Genomic DNA, 24,838 nt, shown 5'->3' on the forward strand with positions numbered 1-24,838 from the left:
GGGAGTCTGCTTCTGCTTCTCCCTCTCTTCTGCCCCTCCTCCCCCATTTGTGCATGCTCTCTCTCTTTCTCTGTCTCAAATAAAATCTTCAAAACAGAAATGAGGCAACTGTATGCTTATAAGGTCCTATATGCTTCTAAGGACCCGATGCCCAGATTGTGCCCTGAAATGACAAAAGCCATTTTAGAAATGAATCTATATGATGTATATACATGTGTGTGTATCTATATATATACAGATACACACACACACACACACACACACACAATACCTCTATCTCTAGAATAGACAAGAAATGAGTCAAAATTGTCTTGAGGAGGAGACTGGGAATCAAATTTTGTATTATGTGTATTTGTTATCCTTCAAATAGAAAGGAAAATGATGAACTTTGGAAAATATTTGTTTATCACACAGTTCTTTCCAGATTTTATGTCTAGGCTCACATTTTATTGTCAAGTACTTTAACAAAGAAGAAGTGGCATCCAAGTATGGCTGGCCAACCACGGCCAGGTTAATTACAAGGACTTTTCTGAGCTAACATTTCTCAAGCACCTATGAGGAACTTGGCACGGAGTTGGGCACGGTAAAACTGTAAAAACAAAGGTAAATGGGACAAAATCTAAGCCTTCATGGAAGAGGAAGGCAGTAAGGAAGAGTGAGAAGAAGAGCAGGAGGCCATTTGGCACCATGGGGATTTTTCTTCCTGCAGCCATTTAGTCTTGCTCTTTGTCTTAGATGGAATCAGGTCATATTCCTTGTCTTGACAAGTCTTAGAAATCAACCAGAAAACACAAAGTTCAGGAACGAATCCCACATGTTTAATACTAGACAAAGCATTAAATACCTCAGTGGTAGAATCTTCATCTTTCTACACCTCAGAAGCTCTTTTACCCTTTATCCCTGTTGCTTCAGCTTCACCTTTCCAGAAGGCAGAGGCGAGATCTAGGGAAGTGGGCCTTTCACATCTCTGCTGTTTGATAGGATTTAAGGACAATGGAACAGATAATGCAGCGGAGGTGCCAAGCACCAAATAACGTGGAGGGGAGAAAAAAGCAGAACACATTTCCCACCACAGAGCAGACAAGTTTCTGTACCTCACTAAGGATGGGAGAACCGGAATGGAGGATGACCCCAATTACTTGTATGAGGAAGGAAGTCTTGCCTTCTGCTTATCGCCATGATTCCGATTTACCTGTGGTTATGTTTTGAAAACTCTTTCCCAAAGAAATTCTTTCGGCCATTTCCTAAGACAGTTCTTTTTGAATAGTTGTAAAAAATCTGGGTCGTCTTTTTTTTTTCTTCCAGTTTTATTGATATAATTAACATATAACATTGTAGAAGTTTAAGATGTACAACATAATGACCCGATATATGTATATACTACCAAATTTTTACCACAATAAGTTAATACCCATCGCTTCACCTAGTTACAATTTTTTCCCCTTGTCATAAGAACATTTAAGACCTACTCTCTTAGCAACTTTCAAATATACAATACAATATTGTTAACCAGAGTCATCATGTTGTACATTACATCTCCAGGACTTAATTTATCTTAAAACTGGAAGTTTGTAGCTTTTGTTCGCCTTCACCAAATTCTCTCCCCACCCCCCACCCCCCCCACATCTGGCAACCACCAATCTGATCTGTTTCTATGAATTTGGGTTTCTTAAGATTCCATATGTAAGTTGAGATCACACAGTATTTGTCTTTTTCTGTCTGACTCATCTCACTTAGCATAACGCCCTCAAGGTCCATCCATGTTGTCGCAAATGGTAGGAGTTCCTCGCTTTTGTGTGGCTGAATAATAGTCCATTGTATATGTATATATGTATATACACACACACACCCCATATTTTCTTTATCCATTCATCTGTTGATGGACACTTAGGTAGTTTCCATACTTTGGCTATTGTGAATGATGCTGCAATGAACATGGGAGTGCAGGTAGTCCTATTTTTAATTTTCTAAGGAACCTCTATACTATTTTCCATAGTGTCTGCACTAAATTACATTTCTGCTAATAGTGTACAAGGATTTAGATTTGGATCATCTTAAAGGACAGAGGTTTAGAAGCATTTCATTGTTGTAGTGATCCAAACCCATGCCCCTCATTTCTTCATCAAAATCCCACTTGCTGCTCTTGCCTGTCAATGAATATTGATGGTGGGGATGGGAGGTATAGGTAAAGAGAAAGGGGTCTTCCTGAGGTGAATGGCATGTGGTGGAAGGGTAGCAGCTGCTAAAATCCACATGCACCTTCTCTTCATAAAGATCGCCCCCTGGATTTGGCCATAATGGACGATAGCTACTTTCAGCTGCAGGTGGTTCCACTGGAATCTGCTCGGTAAAGGGTTCTGAAGAGTTCTGAGAAGGGGGGAAGTCATAAGGCCAGCTGGTCAGAGGAAAAGGATAATTGGGACAACAGTTGTCATTAAGAGAATTTCTCCCCAAAGCAGTGTTTTTATTCCACGTTTGCCGATCATCGTAGTCAGAGAAGACTCCAGAAACAGGATGAAGCAGGTCCCCACTATTATAGATCCAACTACTGGACAGTTTGCATTTCTCATAGAGCTTAGTGGGGCCCAAGGTGGAAGTGGGGTCTGCCAAATCAGTGGTTCCCCCCAAACAGTAAGTCTTGGAGAAGAATAAGCAATCATTCAGTGACTTCTGCTGGGGAGGCTTAGCTATTAAACGTCCACTGTAACTACCAGGCAATTGGACGCCTTCCTGGAAAGACCAAGTTAAAGGTAAACTTCCCCAACTTTGAGTTTCACCTGAAAGAGACTAGAAAGGAAAGCGAAAAGCTCACATTAATAAGTTAAGCAAATTGACACAACTACCACAGGCACCCAGAGTTACTCTGTACAAATAAGCACGCCGTCCGATTTTCCTCATTCCTTACATACTTGAAGCACAAGTGCATGGGGCAGTTTTTACCACAAGCACTGAGAGAAGCAAAGTTTGCCTCCATTTCCACTCTAAAGCTTATTGACCAGTAAGAGCTGAATTATTCTTACTTCTTTGGCTCTGAGCAGAGTGAGTGGGCTTAAAATGTTTCATCCTCAAACACAAATCTAGTATTGTAACTGCCTTTGTGAGGAACTTGTAAGAGACTAAGAAAATCAAACTACGGCTTCATAGGTTTGTATCACACTCGGTATAACTCTCAGGGGATCTCACACACTCTTTCTCGCTAGCTCACTCAATCTCTCTCATACACACATGCATGTCATTTCCTTCCTTGACTTTCTATTTTTTAGTGCTCTTTGCAATCCGAGAGCCTAGGCTTGTTGTTTTTTTCAAGAGATTCTTCTCTGTGTTTATGGGGATTCTCCTGAATCATAGATAGGAGGACCTCTAGAATATGAAGTAGTAAGTTTGTTTCTATAAATAAAGTGTACTACTTTCCAGTTAATCATAGGAAAAGAAGCTGGTTGAAAATTAAGTTATCTGCTTACTTATGTAACTAGAGGGTGGAGGTAGAGAGATGATGACCAGGTGGAGTGAGTGGGAGAATATGCCCTTCAATTTGTCCCATGACTGGGAGAAGGGATGAGGAACCAGTCATTTGGGTTTCAGGGACTCACGTTTCCCTATAACTGACCCAAATGACAAATTTTTTTTTCTATGTAAGACACAGTTAGAACCCCTAGGGAAGGACTGGCTCCATCTCTCTTCTCATGAAAAGAAATGTGGAGCACTGAGCAGTAGTAAAATATAAGAATTAGTATCACTGTCAAGCAGGCAAACCCACAAACCTATAGTATGATGCCCATAAAGCCATAGATTTCAAATCACAGTTTGGCTTCCCAACCCCCAACCCTCCAGATGGCCAATATTTTCAGAAACGTCCTGGTTATTTCATCTTGATAGAGTGTGCTCATCTATTTAGGGGAAGAATGGAAATTTTGGGAAAAAAATTTAAAACATAAGGCTAATATTTTGTGGTTCATTTCTGAACCAAAACAAAGTGCCAAATATAGGTTAAGAACTAATCCCAGTCTCTCCTTATAATTCTAGTAGGGAAGATGATTCTAAAGTTATATGGAATTTAAGAGCATTTGAGAGCATACTACAAAGATGGTAGAAATTAAGAGGAAAACTCCAGATTCCATTTCTTTTCTCTGGTGGATGCTGCCTTGTAGCTGAGCCAGAAGGTATCATTTTGACTTCATTCGTAGGTAGGAAGGGACCAGGGATATGTATTGCCCCCACCATAGGGGCAGTGAGTTGCCGTATGTTTTGAACACACACAGGAAACAGGTTACCTTTGTCTCTGGGCTCCCCTTCAGCTTTAAGGAGACAGAGGAAGATGCTGTGTGTGCTTTCTTCATTGTCCTTCTTGCCTCGGCTTCCAATTTAGTTTCTGGTTTTGGATGATCGTGCTCTCCTTTTGACTTACAGGAGACAAGGAGGTAAAATAAATAGCAAGATTGTACTTCATAGTATGTAAAGTTTTTCCCTGGGCCCTGCCATCTGACTAGGTGTTTCTGCTGTTGGTGACTGTCACAAGACTACATAAATGTCTCGGGTCCATTATGTGCTTTCCTGCCTGCCTTTGTTCATGGCTCCCCTCGCCCACCTGGCAAAGCCATATTCACAATAACAAGGGACACTTCTGAAGTGCTTCCCATGGAATATGCAAGGGGCTGCATCAAACACATGACCTCACTGAATCTTCAGCACAGCCATCAGTAGTGCTACCATTACTGCTCCCAGCTTACAGAGCAGGAAATCGAAGCATGGAGAGACTCCGTCAGCCAGGCAACCTCCTTCCCCTGCCCCCAGAGCCCACAATTCAAAGCATATTGGAGCTGGCCAAGCTGAGAGCCAGCTCTAGGACATTCAGGAATTCTGTGAGCTGCCTGGTAACTGGAAATGAGCCATAGTGGGAACTGTCATCAACACAGATGCTGGCCCACCCTGGGAATCAGCACATTTTCTTCTTGTATGGCTGGTAGACCAGCATGCCATCGATCTAGGTAGGCCCAGGCAGGCTGACATCAGAGATCACCCTTTATCCTGTTTATACCACCACCCCCTTATGCACTTCTTAATATTCACATTTTATGTTAAACTGGGACTTAGGGGAGTAAAGTAACATGTTTAGGTTTACAGAGTTGGTGAGAGGCCAGAGCTGGTATTCAGCCTCGGGTTTGAGGAAGCTGACCACAGGCCGCAGCGCTGTGCTAGCCTGAGTGTGATCAGATTAGGGACAGCTGACTCCCACAAGGAGCCTGAGGCAGAGCCAGCCAGCTCCTCTCCTGGGACTCCAGTACCCTGTGCCTCTGTTCAAGGGTGGGTACAGACATGTGCTTGCCCAGAGTGTGCCTCAGGGTTGGTGCAGGCTCTGATTCACCTGTCCATCTCCTGGATGAAACTTCCCCTGTGCTCTGTACACATTTCTTGAATTAAAGAGAAGTGGCATCTCATAACTCTAACTCAAATCCAACCTGGAAGAATATGAAGCGTCCATCGTGCCTCCAGAAGTTGGTGACCGGGAAGCCCCCATGGCCTCGGCAAGGAATCAGCTTCAGAGGCCCATCACAATTAGGACAGCGTTTCCCTGAAAGAAAGCACAGGAAGGTGACCATGCCAGCTGACTCCTGAGTCTGTGCAGCCCTGGCACTTTGAGCTTGCCTCCAGCATGGCAGAGAATATACCTGGGCACAGCTTTATGGGCTTCCTTCCACTGGGCATTGCCTCTGACTCTGGGAGGCTTGGACATTTAAGTGTCTCAGACCAGTCTCACACAGGGGTAGAGGAAGTGGTTTCTTTCGGAGTAGGATATTTCACAGGTCAAGGGAGAGCTCTTCTGAGCAGAAAATCCCTCCCTACTTAGTCACTGATACTTGAAATTCTTTGCAGGGAAGAGGACAGAATTCTTTTCCTTCACAATAAGAATTAAGGGGCAAGGAGCAAAGTCACATGAGAAAAAGAGCGCAGATCCTAAATTTTCATTCAAGTGTAAATGACTGATACCAGATACTTTCCCAAAGAGCAAGTTTTAAAGACATATTACAAGGGAAGAACATGAAGTAACTTGAGGTCTAAAATGGGCAAGGCAGGGATCCCTGGGTGGCGCAGCGGTTTGGCGCCTGCCTTTGGCCCAGGGCGCGATCCTGGAGACCCAGGATCGAATCCCACATCGGGCTCCCGGTGCATGGAGCCTGCTTCTCCCTCTGCCTGTGTCTCTGCCTCTCTCTCTCTCTCTCTGGGACTATCATAAATAAATGTTTAAAAAATTAAAAAAAATAAAAAAAAAAATAAAATGGGCAAGGTACAGGGAATGCTGAAGGTATTGGTTTCACAATCCAATGAACATGATAAAGAGAAACAAAATGAACGTGATCATGGCATGGACCTAAATGGTGTGGAATGGGGTCGAATCTCAAACTTTGTCCCACGGCTCCCACTCCAGATCAAAGCCTTCACTGAGCTCATGGGAGGGATCCATTCCCCAAGATGTCAAGTGGCAAGTGTGATCAACAGCTTTCTCCTAGACTCTATGTGGGTACACTGATGAACTAATGTGAGTCCCCTAAGTGACACACCTGCTTTTGAACAGAAGCTTTGAGTCAGATGCCTTCACCCAAGGGAGCAGTTTTATTGGTGGGTGCCCTGGGCATGGTAGATCCACAGGGCAGATCCTGGGGGGTGAGGAGGCTTGCTGGCTCTATATAAGGTGTTCTGAATAAAAACAGCCTTGGTCTCTACCACACTCCACACCCCTCAGGATGTGCTGGGATGAAGCAACCTTTGGGGAGGAGCCTCTAAGTGCAGCCAGCTTCCTCACTGTACCAGCAACCCTACTCACTCTGCTGCTTCTGCCGGGCTTTGTCACAGATGGCAGGTCTCAGGTAAATCTTGCGGCCCTCCTCGGCGGAGCAGTCGCGGCTGCACACCACCACACCCAGGCAGGACTTCTTGAGGATGCGGGAGTTGTGGTTGTTGGTGTTGCGCATGGCCCAGCTGCTCAGATGCCGTTGTGCATTCCTGTCCTCAGAGCTGTAGATGTGCTTCTCATAAGAATCTGGCCATTCCTGGAACCAGTCGGTCTTTTTGACATTCTAAGAGAAACACAAAGAATCATGCTATATTGGAAGCGAGAAAACACAACTGTTCATAGATGTGAGGCTGTTTGGGCACCCAAGAGCCGTTGAGACCTTTGGCAAAGACCATCCAGGGTTTCATTCTGACAGCGGGATCTGAGCATGGTGCAGCAGCAGCAACGGGACTGCTATGTCTAGGAAACATTTGCTCCCCAGATCAAAATGAGTTGTAATTCAGTGCCCCTGCATCCCCTGAGTTCTACCCCATTGATGTTTCTCTAGCCCTTGATGGTAAAACTTATTGACCCTTTCTCACTAAGAATTTTTGAGGGTGAAGTAATATTATTACGCTCTTACACAATCACAGTGGAAAACATTGTGGCGGGGTAGTGAGATAATGTCTCATACCACACTGTAGTTACCTTATTGGGAATGCAAAGAGGGTTTATGCGGTCACCAGAGATAAGCAATGGGAAAACTGGAGAGCCCAGGCTTGGGAAGGTTCTGACAGCCGCCTTCTCCCCTGGGGAGATTTTCTTCCTTTTTCTCTACTTCTAGATCCATGGGCCTCCAACAAGGCAGAGGAGTAGGGAAGAGTTTACTTTGGCTATGCTGTAGCCCAGCACTGGCACTATATTCCCCATGTGTGAACATCTAAGCTCTCCTTAAAAAGATCAGGGACACAGTATATTCAATCCTTCTGGCAATCTTTGGGCTTTCTATACTTGTTTCTTCATCCGTAGAAAAGGGATTATGAGACCTGCCTACCGCAAGTGTGGTTTGGAGAATATGCTAATATATAAAAAATCCTCAACACAGCACCTAGCATAGGATAAGCTCTAAATAAATGTTAGTAACTGATGTTGAAGCACACATTCCTTAGGCCCTTTGGTGTATAGATCCTGCACTTGACAGATCCCGCCTAATTCTCAAGAATGACAATCATTAAACAGTCTCTGTGCTCAAACTTAGGTTGTGTCCATCCTCATAGCCTCCAGAGGCCGCGGCATGATAGAAGAACATTTTTCATCAAGAAGATTCTAGAAGGTCAGAGAGAAGATTCTGTAAGGTCCAGAAGGAGAGATCAGGGTGTGCCTCTCTTTTGATTCCACAACAAGAAAGCACAGCATAGAATATGAGAAAAAAATGACATTTTAGAAGGAAAAGAGAAAAAACATCAACTTCAGGATGGGGAAGTTGGTGTTTATTGAGTTAGATTTCAAGTTTAGAATGTGCCAAAGAACTTTGTAATGTGAGACTCTGGCAAATGACTATCTCTGAAGCCTCATTTTGCTCTTTTCCAAAATGGACATAGTGATAAAGTATTCTTCAAAAAAGTACCGTGAAGAGCAGATGTGTTATAAACCGTAAATCTGATATGATGATAGTTGCAATTTGAATGGAATGTCACAGGAACTCAGTGAATCTGAGGAAACAAATGGAAGTTTTCATGTACATGGAGAAGTAGTGTTCGTAAACAATTAAGAGCTGGTCTGCAATCCAGGGCCTTTGGGTCAAATCCAGCCCACTGCCTTGTTTTATACATAAATGAAGTTTTATTAGAACACGGCCACGCTCATTCATTAGTGTGGTCTATACATACTTTACACTACCATGGCAGTCTAGTAGTTGTAGCAAAGACTGCAAGGCCCACAAAACCTAAAATTTTGACTGGCCCTTTACAGAAAGTTTCCTGACTCCTGGTTAAGAGCAAGGCCTGTGGGACGCCTAAGTGGCTCAGCAGTTAAGCATCTGCCTTTGGCTCAGAGTGTGATCCTGGGGTCTGGGGATTGAGTCCCGCATCACACTCCCTGCGAGGAGACTGCTTCTGTCTCTGCCTCTCTCTCTGTGTCTCTCATGAATAAATAAATAAAATCTTAAAAAAAAAGAAAAAGAACAAGGCCTGTGAGGTAAGTCTTTTTTTTTTTTTTTTTTTAGATTTTATTTATTTATTCATGACAGAGAGAGAGAGAGAGAGAGAGAGAGAGAGGGAGAGACACAGGCAGAGGGAGAAGCAGGCTCCATGCAGGGAGCCCGACGTGGGACTTGATCCTGGGTCTCCAGGATCACACCCTGGGCTGAAGGCAAGGCTAAACCGCTAGGCCACCCGGGCTGCCCTGTGAGGTAAGTCTTAACAAAGTTCCTTGCCCTCTGTGTGCCTCCACTTCCTGCTCCCCTGGACATGTTAGGAAGACTGAACAAGTTGACATACACAGAGCATTTAAAACAGCGCCTGGAGCACCAGATCCAGGGCCGCAAGCAGCCAATGTGGTTGTAAGAGCCACTGGCTTTCAGGAGGGAGAAGACCCGTGGAGAGGTCACTGCATGCTTTAAGCCAAGACAAACACAAGATGGGAGTCTGAGCCCCAAATAAGCAAAAAGTTTATTATTGGTGCAACTTATTCCACGGCTTTCTTTCTCAGAGCAACGGTGCAAGCAAACCCTTCCTGTGCTGGACTGTGAGAAAGGGAAGCTGCCCCAGGGGGACAGAGGAAGGAGTGTGGCGTCTGGTGAAGTCCCCTCTGGCCCATCAGGCAGCTACAGCAGAGCTTCTGGGAAACAGGCATGACCAGGCCAAGATGCTGAAAGGACTGTCTGTTTTTTCCAGGTCTTTCCCCTCTCTGTCTCAATTCCCTGGTAATTCTGAGCTGAGGAAGATTCACCTCAGGCAGCCCCTTCCTGCTTCCTCCCCTGGCCTTCTTTTCTCTTCCTTCTGACCTCAGGCTCTAAACAATGTTCTCTTGTTTTCTGTGGTCACAGAAATGCCATAGAAAGCATAATATTTTATCTACTGAAATAAGAAGAATGCAGGCTGAAACACTAAAATATGGACGTTTGACTATAAAAATCTACGAGTGCGTTTAAATTATTCAAACACAAAGCCCAGCTGTCAGGGTAGCACAGACAAGGGCAACGCAGACTAAAGAAAAGCGGAGATTTTCATTTTCAAAGGTGAGTGGCCCCTACAGGCTAGTCAGAGCCTGAAATCCCATGAACCAGGAGGAGGGGAAGGTATATGTGTCTCAGGTGTTCAGAGGAAGAAATGATCTCCACCGTCTTTGTTTCCCCGTTTTCTCTCAGTTTAATGTATATTTTGATCTTCTTTTTTTATAATGAAAAAATCTATATTTAGATTCATAGCCAGCTGGACTCAGTTTAGATGATCCCAATTTGGTTGGCAACATCCAAAGCATTATAGTCAGGAGCCAGTCAAACATATGCTTTCTTCTCTCCATCAGGCCTGATCAAGGCATTGACCTTGGCTACATCAAGTCATACAGCTTCTTCACTGCCTGTTTGATCTGCTGCTTATTGGCCTTGACATCCACAATGAACATAGGAGTGTTGTTGTCTTCTATTTTCTTCATGGCTGACTCAGTAGTCAGGGAGGACTTGATCAAACTTGTTTCTCCTGGGGGCGCTCTTTCGAGGATATTTGGGCTGCCTTCCAAGACTTGGGTCATCAGAACGTAGGTGATGTGCAGATCTTCTTTTTTTCTTTTTTTCTTTTTCTTTTTTCTTTTTTTTTTTTTTGTGACTGTGCACGTCTTTCAGCACAGCTTTCTTAGCTTTCAAAGCCTTTGCTTTGGCTTCAACTTTGGGAGGGGCAGGGGCTTCCTTCTTTGCCTCGGTGCCATCTTCGTGAAAGGGCTTGATCTTCCTCTTTGAAGCTTCCTCTTTGGCTTGTGGATTATTTACAAACATGTTTCATTTCCATGTATTTGCAGATCTAATAGCCTTTTGCTATTAATTTCTAGTTTGGTTCCACTGTAGTTGGAGAACGCTGTGTGTTTTCAATTATTTTAACATTGTTGGGGTTTGTTTTAGGGCTTACAGTATTTTCTATCCTTTTTAAAAGAATATTTTACTTATTTACTTTTAAGTAGGCTCCACACCCAATGTGGGACTTGAATTTATAACCCTGAGATTAAGAGTCACATTCTCAACCTACTAAGCCAGCCAGGTGCCCCAGGGCTTATAGTATTTTCTATATTTGACGATCTTTTAAAAGTTTTTAAAGTTTGTTTTTAGTAGCCTCTATACCCAGTGTGGGGCTTGAACCTGCAATCCCCAGATCGAGAGTCACATACTTTTCTGACTGAGCCTGCCAGGTACCAGTACATTTGTCCATCTTTTAAACTTTTTTTCTTTTTTCCCCCAGCAGCCTCTCCACTGGCAGCCTACTTTGCCAGTCCCATCAGTAACATACCGATAATTCTGACAACATATTGACTTGAGAAAATCACTAGGAGTAAATATGTTCATATCAAGCTCTTCCCTATGCTCAATTTTTAGACTTGGATGCTTAAGGGAATCTTTGACATTTTTTGACATTGAAATTAAAACATAACCAAATTCCTATAATGCAAAGGAACACAGGTTTCAAATGACTGATAGGGATTTCTGAAAGCCTTGTAAATTTGAGGCTCCAGAAAGGTAAAATTTAAAAAGAAAGAACAATCATTTCTTAATCTTGTTTAGCAGATCTCCATAAAATATTTTCTTCTTTTCTGATCTTGTGTTTAATTTCTAACTTTTCATGAGTAACTCTTTGTTTTTCCTCTCGGTTAAGACGTTTATAATTTAAAGGGAATATTCTTAAGGCCTCCAACATGTAAATCTAATGAATTTATATTTTATAATCTCTTTGGGTAACATCACTGGCAGTTTAATCAAACATTTCTCTGACTTCTGTAATTTTTTTTACTAAGAGACCCAATCTTCTAGCTCACTTAAAATCTTTGCAACTCCATGGAATCCTAGAGCACCCATCCCTCCTTATTCTGCTTTGCCTAACTACTTAGAGCTCCAATAGGGTCCTTTAAGAATTAAATATACACTATTATATAAAACTAATAAAATGAAAATGAAAATTTTGAAATAAGCTATCAAAAACAACTACCTCACCGTATTATTATATTAAAATTGATTTCACATAGACTATAATCCACTTTCATATAAAGCAATTATCTGCAGGTTTTCTTTAGTGCTATGAATAGCTTAATTCTTCATAAATAGATGTTACCAAATAAAACAGGGAAAGCAAATAGAAACACATTTAAGCAAATCAGATAGAGGGGAAAAATGTAACTTATGGAACACAGAAAAAACAATTCAACCAGAATTTTGGTTTCTATAGAAATTTTCAGGAACTTATCTCTTTTGGGCCAACTGGAAACCAAACTTCAAGTGTTATCAAAGGAAAAAATTTAACTCAACAAAATGCTTGTTAACTCAAGAATGACTCCTTAGGCTAATGCTGGAATTTCTGGCCTTTGCTGAAGGGTCAAAATTCAAAACAAAAATGTCCTTATTTGCTCAGACCACACTAAGGTGGGCTGGAGTACTCCAGTTTTCAAACTCTCCATCACTTGCCTCTCTCTGCTCTTCTCTCTTCCCTTTCTCACTCTACCCAGCTAAGCAAGGGCACTTCCAGCAGACACCCAGAAGCGTTTCTCCTACTATAGAAGCAGTAAGGTCCCCATCCCCATCACATCGGGAGCTTACTTATGGAGTGGCAGAGTAATTCTGGCTCCAGTAGTGGGGATTCAATGACCAAGGGAGCCCAATATAGGTGGAGCTGTCCAGGAAAGTTGAAAAGAACTTGAAATCAAGGGGAATGTCAGCAAGGAGGACATAGCCATGAGCTCACCTATCTGACTAACAGCAATATGACCTGATCATGCAGGCAAATGATAATTGACAAGAAATTGAGAATCTGGTTTACCTGTTAATTCTTTAGCACCAAGACACATCTGATTACTCTTACTGGCTCATTGTGATTACATTTAGCCACATGAACTCACTGAAAGAGCTCAGATTTCCCTTCCCTTAAAAGTTTAAGGCAAATGTAACCTTGCCGGCTAAAATCACGGTCCAGGAATTAACTAATTGGAGACATGGCTTCTTCTTTGTGGTTGACTCACCAGGTTTTAGATTGGCCTGTATTTATGTTTAGACTATGTATATTTTTAGATTTTTTCTCTATGAAGACTGTACTCAAACCTTGGGATTTTGTGAGTTAAAGTCTGTTTTTTTTTTGGAAGTAAGCTCTATGCCGAACATGGGGCTTGAACTTCTATGATCCTGAGATCAAGAGTTACATGCTCTACCGATTAAGCCAGCCAGCAGCCAGGCACCTCTGTACACAGGTTTAATCTGAAAACTACTCATGCTTAGGAATAAAATCAGGGTTTCTCTGCTGTTGTGCTATTGGAACACCCTGTACTTGTACTCAGAGAAAACTGGCTGGTGTCAGGAACAGAGCAGGTGCTCTCACCACACTGCTAAAGTGAGTATTAGGGAAAAAAAAGAAGTGATTCTGCTCCCAATTTTTGACCAAGAAAAACAAAGAAAACACTTTCTTAGGTATTCAAGGCTGTCAAGAGTTACAGTCAATATTCATGAGATTGTGAGCCTTTTCAGGAACTCACAATAAACATTTTTAATGTAGGTAAGGCTAAACCAACATCAGACATTTGCCGCTTGGACCAAGTGAATCCTAAAGCAATTATATTTGAACCTTTAAAATGAAAATGTAATTTAAGGGAAATAAAATGGAAAAGCAAAACTGGTGTACCACATTAGCCTGGAATAGAGATTTTTAGCAATGATGGGTTTGAGTGAATTGAGTACCTGTAGTAGTTCAGGGCAGGCTCCCTTGGGGCTGGATTATGGAGAAATGGTGTCAAAATAAACACAAGTTAGAGGAGTGACCAGAAGCAAGTGAAATGAAGATTTATAAAGATATAACAAACAGCTGAAAGGAGGACAAAGCACTCATGAAACAAATATAGGGGAGCGATGAATTAGCGAGGGCAAGTGGACTTTGAGCCCTAGATCTGATCATGATGTTGTCCAGGCCCAAAAGCCTAAGGGCTGCCCACTTCCTAGAAAAACAACTGAAAAAAAAAAAAAAAAAAAGGAAGAAGAAAAAATAAATAAAAAAAGGAAAAAAAGAAAAAGAGAGAAAAAAAAAAGAAAAACAACTGAATCTTCTTATGATAGTTTGTTTCCAAACTATGTTTCCAGCCAGTAGCCTATCGAGTCTCCTTGGTGAATGCCTGTGCACAAGCTCCCTCAAATGTAGAAGCTTAATAGACTCTGGTGCTCTGCTCTGCCTTGATGGTCTTGTTTGTTTCCTTCCCCTGCCTTAATCCTTTTACATTTTACAATGCACTTCTCCAGAGAAAGCCCTTTGCAAGAATCTCTGCCCTGCTTCCCATGTCCAAGACATGCTGAATTGCATACTTCCTCTTTCAAGTACTTCCAGCATTTTTCTGCATGACATAGGTTCTCTGTTCAGGCATGGATCTTGTTCCATTTGCCCAGAAGACCATGAGCCCTTCCAAGAAAGTTAACATAGCTTAATGGCCCCTGTATCCCCAGAGCCTGCTGTAGTGTCTGGCACATTCTAGTTACTCAGAAATGTTTGGTGTCCTTTAAAAAAAAAATTAATTTATTTTAGAGAGAGAGGGAGGGAGGGAGAGAGAGAGAACACACAAGGGAGAGAGAGAATCCCAAAGCATGCTCCATGCTCAGCATGGAGAGGGGCTCGAGCTCACAACCCCGAGATCATGACTGGAGCCAACATCAAGAGTTGGACATTTAGGGGGGTGGGAGTGAATGGGTGACGGGCACTGGGGGTTATTCTGTATGTTAGTAAGTTGAACACCAATAAAAAATAAATTTAAAAAAAAAAAAGAGTTGGACATTTAACCGACTGAGCCACCCAGGTACCCCATGAAACATTTGACGAAGACATCAGCTTTCACTGTTGCCAAAAATTAGCCCATAAAGCTTGACATGTCTGGGGTGTATAAGGGGATGTGGAATTTCAGGGAATGGAACAAGTCATTAGCATTCAGGTGATCCTCTTGAAACTTGAAGCATGTGAGTGGATGAGCAGGAAAGAATTTGGTCTATAAGTTGCAGGAATGTGCCTACACATTGCAGAAATAATCATCCTGGCAAGAACTTAAAATTATGAAAAACAAACTCTTAGTTCCTTATATGAAATTTACAACAATAACAAGTGATTGCATTTGATCCTTTAAACCACATTGTTTTTGGTGCCCAAACAGGTGGTCTGAGGAACATTAATCACCTGAGGGGCTCCATCCACAAAGAAGGCTCCAGGGTCAAAAACCAGTCAGGGCCACAGTGCCTAACACAGCTTCCTCCTGGGAGCACCGCCAATACCACACTGATGGGAGTCTCTAAGTCTGCAGCAAAGAAGTCTGTTTAACTTTGTTGAACCTAGTATTTCTGTTTTTCTTCCTTACAATACCCACAAAAATACCTTGTCACTTGCACTCTACAGAACGTACTTTGGGAAACACTATTCCAAACAGCTTGTATAAGGAATTACTGTTTTTCTTTTACTGAGGTGGTATCTGAGACTTAAGATCATTTTATGTAAAGTCACACAATTCTAAGCAGTGGAGCCATTCACTAATGAATTCCACGTTTGTCAATTGCTGTTAATACACCCCAGGTATTGTGTTAGCACTGGGCTGACAGTTCTAGAAAGCAGGCTGCCTTCCTAATCTCAGGTCACAGAATCCTAGACGGGTGAGTGCAACCAACTCATTTACAGAAGAGAGTCTCAGTAAAGGTAAACACCTCCCTAAGGCTTTACAGATTAAAGAGGCAGAACTGGAATTCCAAGACAGGGCTTTGTCTCCATACCCTGGCTTCCACAGTGCAACTGCTCAGCCTCAATATACTCACAACCACATCTATTCACAAAATATACAACCTAATCTTGGAAATCTTTTCAAGACCTTTTTATTTTTCACCTCAACTGGTTCTTTTTTTTTTTATTTTAAGATTTTATTTATTTATTCATGAGACAAAGAGAGAGGCAGAGACCTAGGCAGAGGGAGAAGCAGGCTCCCTGCAAGGGGCCCGATGTGGGACTCAATCCCGGACCCCGGGGATCACACCCTGAGATGAAATCTGAGCCACCCAGGCGTCCCTCAACTGGTTCTTGCTATGAGTCCAGAGCCAGCATAAACTCAGATCAGGATGGTGTTGTCTTTACTTAGAAAATATTAAGGGGGGCAGCCTGGCTAGCTCAGCGGTTTAGCGCCGCCTTCATTCAGCCCAGGGCATGATCCTGGAGAGCTGGGATCGAGTCCCACGTCAGGCTCCCTGCATGGAGCCTGCTTCTCCCTCTGCCTGTGTCTCTGCCTGTGTCTCTGCCTCTCTCTCTCTCTCTGAGTCTCTCATGAATAAATAAATAAAATCTTAAAAAAAAAAGAAAATATTAAGGGACACTGACTTTTTTTTTTTTTTTTTTTTTTAATTTGAGAGAGAGTACGCATAAGCAGATAAGCAGGCAGAGTGGAGCAGACAGAGAATCTTAAGCAGGCTCCACACCCAGTGCAGTCCAACGCGGGGCTTGATCTCACAGCTGAGATCACGACCCCAGCCCAAACCAAGAGTTGGACACTTCACTGACGGGGCCACCCAAGAGCCCAAGGGACACTGGACTTCTAATCATTTTCTTGACATATTTACAAGGGCACTTGTTGACGAGTTATTTCCTGGGACACTTGGGTGGCTCAGTGGTTGAGCATTTGCCTTCCGCTTTGGGCACAATCCCGGAATCTGGGATTGAGTTCCATATCAGGCTCTTCGCAGGGATCCTGCTTCTTCCTCTGCTATGTCTCTGCCTCTCTCTGTGTCTCTCATGAATAAATATATTAAAAAATTTTTAAAAAGTTATTTCCTTGAGAAATCAAACTTTTTGATTAACTATAAATGATACATTTTCAAAATTTCATTGTGTATTTTTGTTGTAAATTTCCGAATTTAGTGTCTTGGGTAGCTGAGAATACTTTTGTTCTTGGAAATTCTCATTGGAAAATGAACTTTTATAAACTCTGAGAAGTGGTGATTCCTTTCTTTTATCCCCAGATCTGAAGAATGATACAGATCCTCTGTCCCAGGAAAAAAATGCAAGTTAGTCACAGTGTTACCCACCATTTCAAAGAGTTCTCATACCCCATTAAAACCCCTGCTCTGGGATGCAACATTGCATTGTGAATCTTCCACATACCTGCTTACTTCTACCTTTGATGTTTAGGAGACCCAGCTGCTACTTGGGAGCTGCAATCATGAAATTAGGAATAGGCAGCAATATAGGTCCCTGAGCCAGGTATAACTAAAATGTACCTTAAAGTTAGCCCTAAAACAGCTACAACAATCACAAACCAATTAAGAGCAACTATAAAGGGGTGCCTGAGTGGCTCAGGTAGATGGTTAAGTATCTGCCTTCAGCTCAGGTCACAATCTCCAGGTCCTGGGACTGAGCCCCGCATCTGGCTTCCTGCTCAGTGGGGAATCTGCTTCTCCTTCTTCTGCCACTCCCCACTGCTCGTGCTCTCTCTCTCTCTCTCTCTCAAATAAGTGAATAAAATCTTAAAAAAAAAAAGCAGCTATAAGGACAAATCCCTACAATAGATATTTTTATGATTCAGCTGTGATTTATTTAACCATCCTTAAATGAGTGAAAAGCAGTGTATTCTTTGTGTCTTCATCACAACCAAGACCTACTGAGAGGTAACATAGGGGAGAATTTAAGAGAAAACATAGAAAATCTTCATTAGACTGGAATTTGGAATGGTTATAAATTGAGGCTGTGGAATCTCTTTTCTTCTGCTCTGCTTGGGTAAATCCAAATTTTTTGTTCCCCAGAATCAGGCAGACTAGCTTGACCTTTTCATTACATGTTCCTGGTGATCTCCAGTCAGCCTTCCCAATGCCCTTTCCAACAACTTCCAATGAAAACATCCTTTGAATGCCAAAAAGGGAGTCAAGGGAGGCCAGTTTTAGACAATATTTTCCACCAAATTAAGAGTTAAAAAGTCAAATGCCAAAAATGAAGTTAAAGAAAATATGAAAGTCTCCCTGTAGCTGAAAAATAGCCCATTGTGTATATACCAGGTATCACTTAAAAGTTCTAGAAAAGCACTGTCCCATAAGAGCACTATCATTTGGATATTCCAGGTATAGATTTAATTTAAAACCATTACTATAGCAAATAAGGCTGTATGGGAATTTGTGTACCGTGCAGAGTCCATCTATACACAAATACCTTATCATGAACTTTATTCCACTACCTAGCTAGAGTGGGTATGACATGAGCCAAACCAAACTTTGAAAGAGAAGGGAAGTAGCATTTTCTTTGTTTCAGTCTATAACTGTTGTGGGTTGGGGGCTTGTGGGGCAGTGTCTGATTCATGAAGATACATTCAAATTCTAGGTCATGGCATCTTGTCTTAAAATTCTTCAGTTGGATGCCCAGCTAAAGCTCTAAAGGAGAGAAATTTACCCAACTTGGACTCTCACCAATTTCCTTCCAGATTTTATCAAGTTAAGGCTTCATAGTCAAATGCTAAAGGCGATTCTTATAATAAGTACATACCTGTGGCAGTTTCATATCATTAATATCCCAGCTTAACATCTCTTTGTCCTCAGAATCAAAGTCTTCAGGCTCCATGACAATCAGCTTACCCACAGGTTTCCGTCTATTCAACTTCTAGCAGAAGTGGTGGAGAATTTTCCTTTCAAAGGCCTTTCATACAGTGGGATCAATCCACTCTTGAGCAGCTTAGACCTGGAGACTGTTTTCTGACACTAAAAAATAAGTGATAGTAATACTGACCGTTAAAGAGATAAAAATCAGTACTTGCCTGCCAGAAAAACCTGTTTCATTGACATTTTTTGCAAGCACCAACATACAAAATAAAAATACACTCTAGAAGTCATTAGAGATCTTGTTGCAATAAAGCTTAACCGTGGGGAATCAGAAGCACCAGGATCATTGCTTTCACCTCAGGTTTGGGCTGCCTTTCTCACTCCTAGACCCAGGTTGGGAAAGCCTGAGTAGAGACCATTGTCACCTATAGGCAGTGGTTTTCCCCTAATACTTTGGGGCAGGAAGGAGAGGTGGCTTGCAGTTCTTTTCATGGATATACCTTTGTACACTAGCTAACGTGTGGTTCAAGTTCAGTGAGAAACATCACAACCAAATCTATCTAGAAATGTTTTGTAAACCTAAATTGCTACAGAGATTAATTTTTATCTCCTTAGTAAATCCAGTGTGTACTTTATATCTTCAAATATTGTCAATGGATGTCCTCAAATCATATTCCCTCTAAAACCTTGGCATGATTGACATTTTGGACCTGGTAATATTTTGCTGTGGGAGGTTATCTTGTGCACTATAGAATGTTTAGCATCATCCTTGGTTTCTGACCATTGAGTGTCAGTAGCAACACATCCCTTTGTTGTGACAACCAAAAATGTCTCCAGACATGGCCAAATGTCCCCTGGGTGGGGGTGGGGGGGCAAACTGTTTGAGAATGACTGCTTTAAATTAGTGTTTCTTGACTTTAACTCAAAGCACTTCAAAACTTCTTTCTTCAAGACTTTTTAAAAAATTTTATTTATTTATTAGAGAGAGCACAAGTAGGCAGAGTGGCGGGCAGAGGGAGAGGGAGAAGCAGACTCCCCACTGAGCAGGGAGCCCAATGTGGAGCTCAATCCCAGGACCCCCGGGATCCTGACCTGAGCCGAAGGCAGATGCTTAACCAACTGAGCTACCAGGTGCCCCCTTTAAGACTTTCTAATAGAATCTCCCTCTTCCTTGCCCCCTCCCAAAAATTCTATCTCAATCTCACTTTACTTTGATTAAATTGTATTATGTAAGTGATAGAGATTAAAAAATGTTTGTGCAAATTGCATTTCTTCCTCTGAGAGGAATACCAACTCTGGTTTCTAATTGTAATTGGTTAAAGGAGATTTAACCCCCCAAAAAAGGAAGAGAAAAAGAAGGAAGGAAGGAAGGAAGGAAAGAAGGAAGGAAGGAAGGAAGGAAGGAAAGAAAAAAGAAAGAAAGAAAGAACGAAGAAGGAAAGAAATGTTCTACACTGGGGAAAAAAACTAGTCATTTTGCAGATGAAATGTGTTTATTAATAGAACACAAAGTGAAATATGTTTACATGTGTGACATCTCCATTTGCTTATTAAAACAAGGATGTAATGATGTGACATAAAACAACTTAATAGTAAACTTGCACTATGATTACTTTAGTAGTCTCCAGCCAACGAAGTCTCATGTGCTTTCTTCCTTAGTTATTTAACTGTATATAACCCTAATACTTTTCAGTCACTGAGATATGCTGAGGGCAAGAATATGAATACAGAAATATGTGACCATTATATAACAAGCTAATAAGGGTCTCTTCACCCTCCCACCACATTCACCTACAACCTAGTGGTCAAAGAACATGAAGTCCATTACCCTTGTTTCAAACACTGCCATGCAAGGTTAAATCCCCAAGAGTTTTAAGTCAAATTCTATTTGGGAAATAAGCATTGAATTGCTGAAGAAATGCTGCCATAAACTCACTTGAAATCAGATTTCAATTACAAGTTTATGAGACACAAAGATCGAGTGTCAACATGATGGCAGCAGTTTTATGTACTTACCTCTTTGAACGTTAACAATAGTAACTCAGACGGTCTAAAACTTGTTATAGCTAATCGGAACAGATTGATCTTTTTAAAAAAATACCTCGAATAACAAGATTCACATCTCAAAAATTCAAAAGCGTTTGAAGCAACGCAGACATAATTCTTCTGTTTTTAAATTAAGGGGAGGGGAGTAAAAATTCTTGCTGCACAGAAGTTACATTGCTCTTTTGATTTTCTCAGATATGAATTGTTGCCAAATGAACAAACGTTAATTTAATATTCCCCCTGAAAGTTAAGAACACTTGATCTTAGCCAAAAGGCCAAGAAGCGATGAAAGTTAAGAACAAAACAGGAAAAAAAATGTTTGCAGCCCTTCGAAAAATAAACAACTAACTCAGTTTTCTTCCAGAATTAAAAAACTAATTTTGTAAAGACTTCCTTTTTTTTTTTTTTAAGCAACTTGCACCAAAGTATATTCAAATTTCATCATTTCTACAGAGAACCAAGTACAACAACGAAACCCTGGAGGAATAGGGTGACAGAATATTCCTTACATTGGCCTCTCCTCAGGATTTCTGGCTTCCTTACCTTCTGACTTCTTATGGAAATGCAGACAATACAGTGTCATAAAAATCTCATCTCTGGTTCAGGTCCCAGCAGGTTCTGATCATTTTCTACGCAGAAGCTGTAGTTCCCTAATCCAGGTCAAGGTACACTATGCTAATGAGCTCTGGCAAAAGTCCAATCAAAATTTAGATGCTCTCAGCTTGGGATAGGTGAAAGAGCTTGGGATAGGCAAGAGTGATCCAGCCCAATTGGCCCCAGAATGCCAGTAATATGATGGATATTTCAAAGTTTCACCTCTGAACTTTCTCCTCCTTTAGTTTAAGAGGGGATTTTAACTGAAATGGACATTGAAAAAAGAATCTCATGAGGAAGTACAGGTGTTTTTCTGCTCATCATTTCATAGGTTGGGCTCATAACAGACTGATTTAATAGTAGATTCTAATTCTCCTACCACTTACCCCTGCCTCTGTATGAGAGAGAACAGAGAGACAGACAGAGGTAGAGAAATACCATGCTGATGGAACCTACTGGAATAGATATTGGATGGCCAACATTCCTAAACCAGAAATACTAAAATGCTATTTATTCTACACCTACCAATTATGCCCCCACTAATTCTGAGTGTTCCGATCTCAAATAATATCATTCTCCCAAGTCAGTTCAGTCCACATGCTGTGTTCCAGGCTGTCTGCTAGGCTCTGGAGATCTAAGGGAAAATTAAAACATTGAATTTCATAGTAGAAAAGACAAACAAAGACACTAAATAAGCCTAAGATAACTTAATGCATGGAACAGAGGCATTCTAGAAGGAATGTGGAAGGAGAAGTTATGAAGTTGAAGGGAAGCTAATCTGGGGAAACTTCTTCCACCACCATGATGCCCGATTAGCCTTTTGAAGGACAGATGGATATTTGTTAAGGCATCAAAGAATGGAAGGTGTTTCAGGTAACGGTGATATTATGAGCAAAGAGAAAGTCATGGGAAAAGTTAGTGTCCTCAACATTAGAAGTAGGCGACTGTCAGGAAGGCCCTGACCATGGAAGACAGGATGTGGACAAAGGGATGAGCGGGCCAGAGGGCAAAATCCTCGGGAAGACTCAAAATCCTGTATTGTGTAGTTGCTAAGAGATCATTGGCAGTGTTGAGATTTCTCACTAGTGTTTCAGTTCATGAATGAATTTCTCTTCTGCCTAGAGGTTGAGACACTGAAGAATTTTCTGGTGCTTTATCACACTAATCTTGATCTGCTCCTTGTAGTCCCTTCTTGGTCAGGGGGTTCTTTCAACATCTCCAGACACGCTGTAGCAGGACAAAGCCAAGGGCTCTGCCAACTGGCAAGAGAGAGAGCTCTACATGGTGCTGCTCCAGAAGCTCAAAGCAGAAAGCTCCAGAAGCACAAACAATGGATTTTAGACTTGAGAGGAAATAAATTGGTAACTGGCACACCCGTCATGATTATCCATTCATTTCGGTCTCCTCTATTCTTGCCAGTTACCAATTTATTCGTAATCTTTAAAAAAAAAATTGTGTTCTTATCTCCTAGAGGTTCCCATTGTTAACATTTTGGTCATGTCCTTTCAGGCATTTGTTTCCCCCTACACACATCCCCGAACAAAGATATTACTTTGCATAATTGTAAGAGTAAATGTACATACTATTACTTTAACTATTCATGAGTGCTAGTCCTGGGTCCCCAGCTAAGCTACTGGTTCCTTTACGGAGGAGTTGGTATCTCTCACCTCCCTTCTCCTCACACAATGATCAGCTGCAGGCCAGCTGTAACATCACATCCATCTTCATCCACCAACCAACCCTACTCTGACACAGGAAGAAACTGAGGAGCTCTCTCCACACTCAGATTGGGCTGTGACCTCATGTTGTAGACTGGTTAACGGCACTTGTACTTTCGCAAGGCCAGAATCCTACCTTCTTACCCAAATTCTCCTAATTGGATCTCGATCATTGTTTTTAGTGACAACAATAATCATGGCCACTTCCATTGATCGAACACTTGCTAAAGAATCCATCCTTAGAGCACTCTTATGTGGTAGATGCTATCCTTATTATACCCTCTCTTCAGCGGTGTTCATCGAGGCTTTCAGAAATAGTGACTTGCAAGCATGTAGGTGGCAGCGCTGAGGCAGAAACCAGAGCGTGCTGGCCAAGGTGCTGCATGAACTGCCCAGGGTTGTTCAGGGTCTGGAGTCTTGTCTTTCTTCCTATGTACTCAGAGCTCCACTCTGCTTTTTTGAGTCTCTGTCTCCTTTCCGAAGACAGGAATCCTGCCCTAAAAGCCAGGTGCTCAGGGGCATCCGGGTGGCTCAGTTGGTGTTCAAGTCTTCATTTTGGCTCATTTCATGATCTCAGGGCATTGGGCTCCCTGCTCAGTGGGGAGCCTGCTTCACCCTCTTCTTCTGCCCCTACCCCTGGCTTGCACATGCGTGTGGGTGCGCGCACACACACACTTTCTCTCAAATAAACAAACAAATAAATAAAATATATATAAATTTAAAAAGCTGGGTGCTAAGAGGCCCTATTGCTTGGTGACTGACCTCAACCACGGAAGCTTGGATTTCTCAGTATCTCTGCTCTTGTGTTCCCCATCCCTCTGGGGCCTACTTACTGAGATCATGATGGATTCTCACATCATTTGGGGTGCTTTAGGCATTTTAGGAAGGATAGTTCTGTGTAGGACTGTCCCATGAACATACTGTTTCCCCAGGCCCTAAAGGCCAGCAACACATCCAAGTCACAACACCAACCCTAGCTTCCTACACCTGTACTTCCAAATGTTTAGAGAGGGCCAGGAGAGTGTCGTTGTATGGCCTCTGCTTCAGGACAAGTATGCCAGAGGTGCTTGCCTAGATAGGCTACCACTGTTGTCTCCAGTTTATGGCCTTCAGACTTCTTGCAATACAAGATGAATGAGCTTTTCCAGCATTTACAAGTCTTGTCTATCCTCCTGGTTCAATAGATGTGCCAGGCCCTAGCTTCACCCATTGTCTGGTCCCTCCACTGTGAACTAAGCCATTTATTTAACTCTTACCATATGTCAGGTACTGTTCTAAACACTTAATCCTCACAACTACCTTACGAAATAACATTATTATTAAGTTATATTAGTATGAGAAACTGAGGCACAGAGTGGTTAAATAACTCAATCTTTATAAGGTCACGAAGGAACCAATCTCTTGGCATCCATAATCTGATCTTGGTCAAAGGAGAAATATCAGCTAGATAACAGTGATTTCCTCTATGATAGAGGAAATCTATCTGACACATCAGCCCTTTCTGGTAACAACTTCCCCCTGCCTCCTCACCTCACCATTTTATTTTTTTATTTTTATTTTTATTTTTTTTTTTCACCTCACCATTTTTAAGGAAACTGCTATTGCCACCCCCCTCACTCCCCCTACAAGGCTATCCATCAGAATTTTCTGTCCCTTCTAGCACCAGACTCAGTCTGATCTATACAGTCCTCTTCTGGAATTTCCCAAGTCAGAGGTGAAGAGGTTGCTCTTTCCTTTCAGCTGCCAAATTGTAAGCTGGCCTCTGAGCTACTATGGCCATAGCTCTGCTGTTGCAGGACAGAATCTGACCATGAAACCAAAGGGAGCAAAAAGCATAGGGAGAGAGATAAGCAAAGGGAGAGCAAAGAGATTTGGATTCAGGCAAGTCTGTGGCCCACTCCAGTCCTCTCATTTGGAATCATGCGACCCACAAAGACC

At 42.0% G+C, this 24,838-nt stretch overlaps 1 protein-coding gene across 1 annotated transcript; it reads right to left on the reverse strand.

The window, feature by feature from the left end:
* Positions 1–1,303: 1,303 nt before the first annotated feature.
* Positions 1,304–18,685, reverse strand: GCM1 (glial cells missing transcription factor 1). Its single transcript, XM_035697601.2, has 5 exons — positions 18,490–18,685; positions 6,821–7,073; positions 5,457–5,569; positions 4,272–4,400; positions 1,304–2,787 (listed from the first exon to the last, which is right to left on the reverse strand). The coding sequence occupies exons 1-5, from the start codon at positions 18,562–18,564 to the stop codon at positions 2,050–2,052; spliced, it is 1,308 nt and encodes a 435-aa protein (XP_035553494.1). The 5' UTR covers positions 18,565–18,685; the 3' UTR covers positions 1,304–2,049.
* Positions 18,686–24,838: the final 6,153 nt, after the last annotated feature.

Source organism: Canis lupus, chromosome 12 (assembly GCF_003254725.2).
Source record: "Canis lupus dingo isolate Sandy chromosome 12, ASM325472v2, whole genome shotgun sequence".
Classification (NCBI taxonomy): domain Eukaryota; kingdom Metazoa; phylum Chordata; class Mammalia; order Carnivora; family Canidae; genus Canis; species Canis lupus.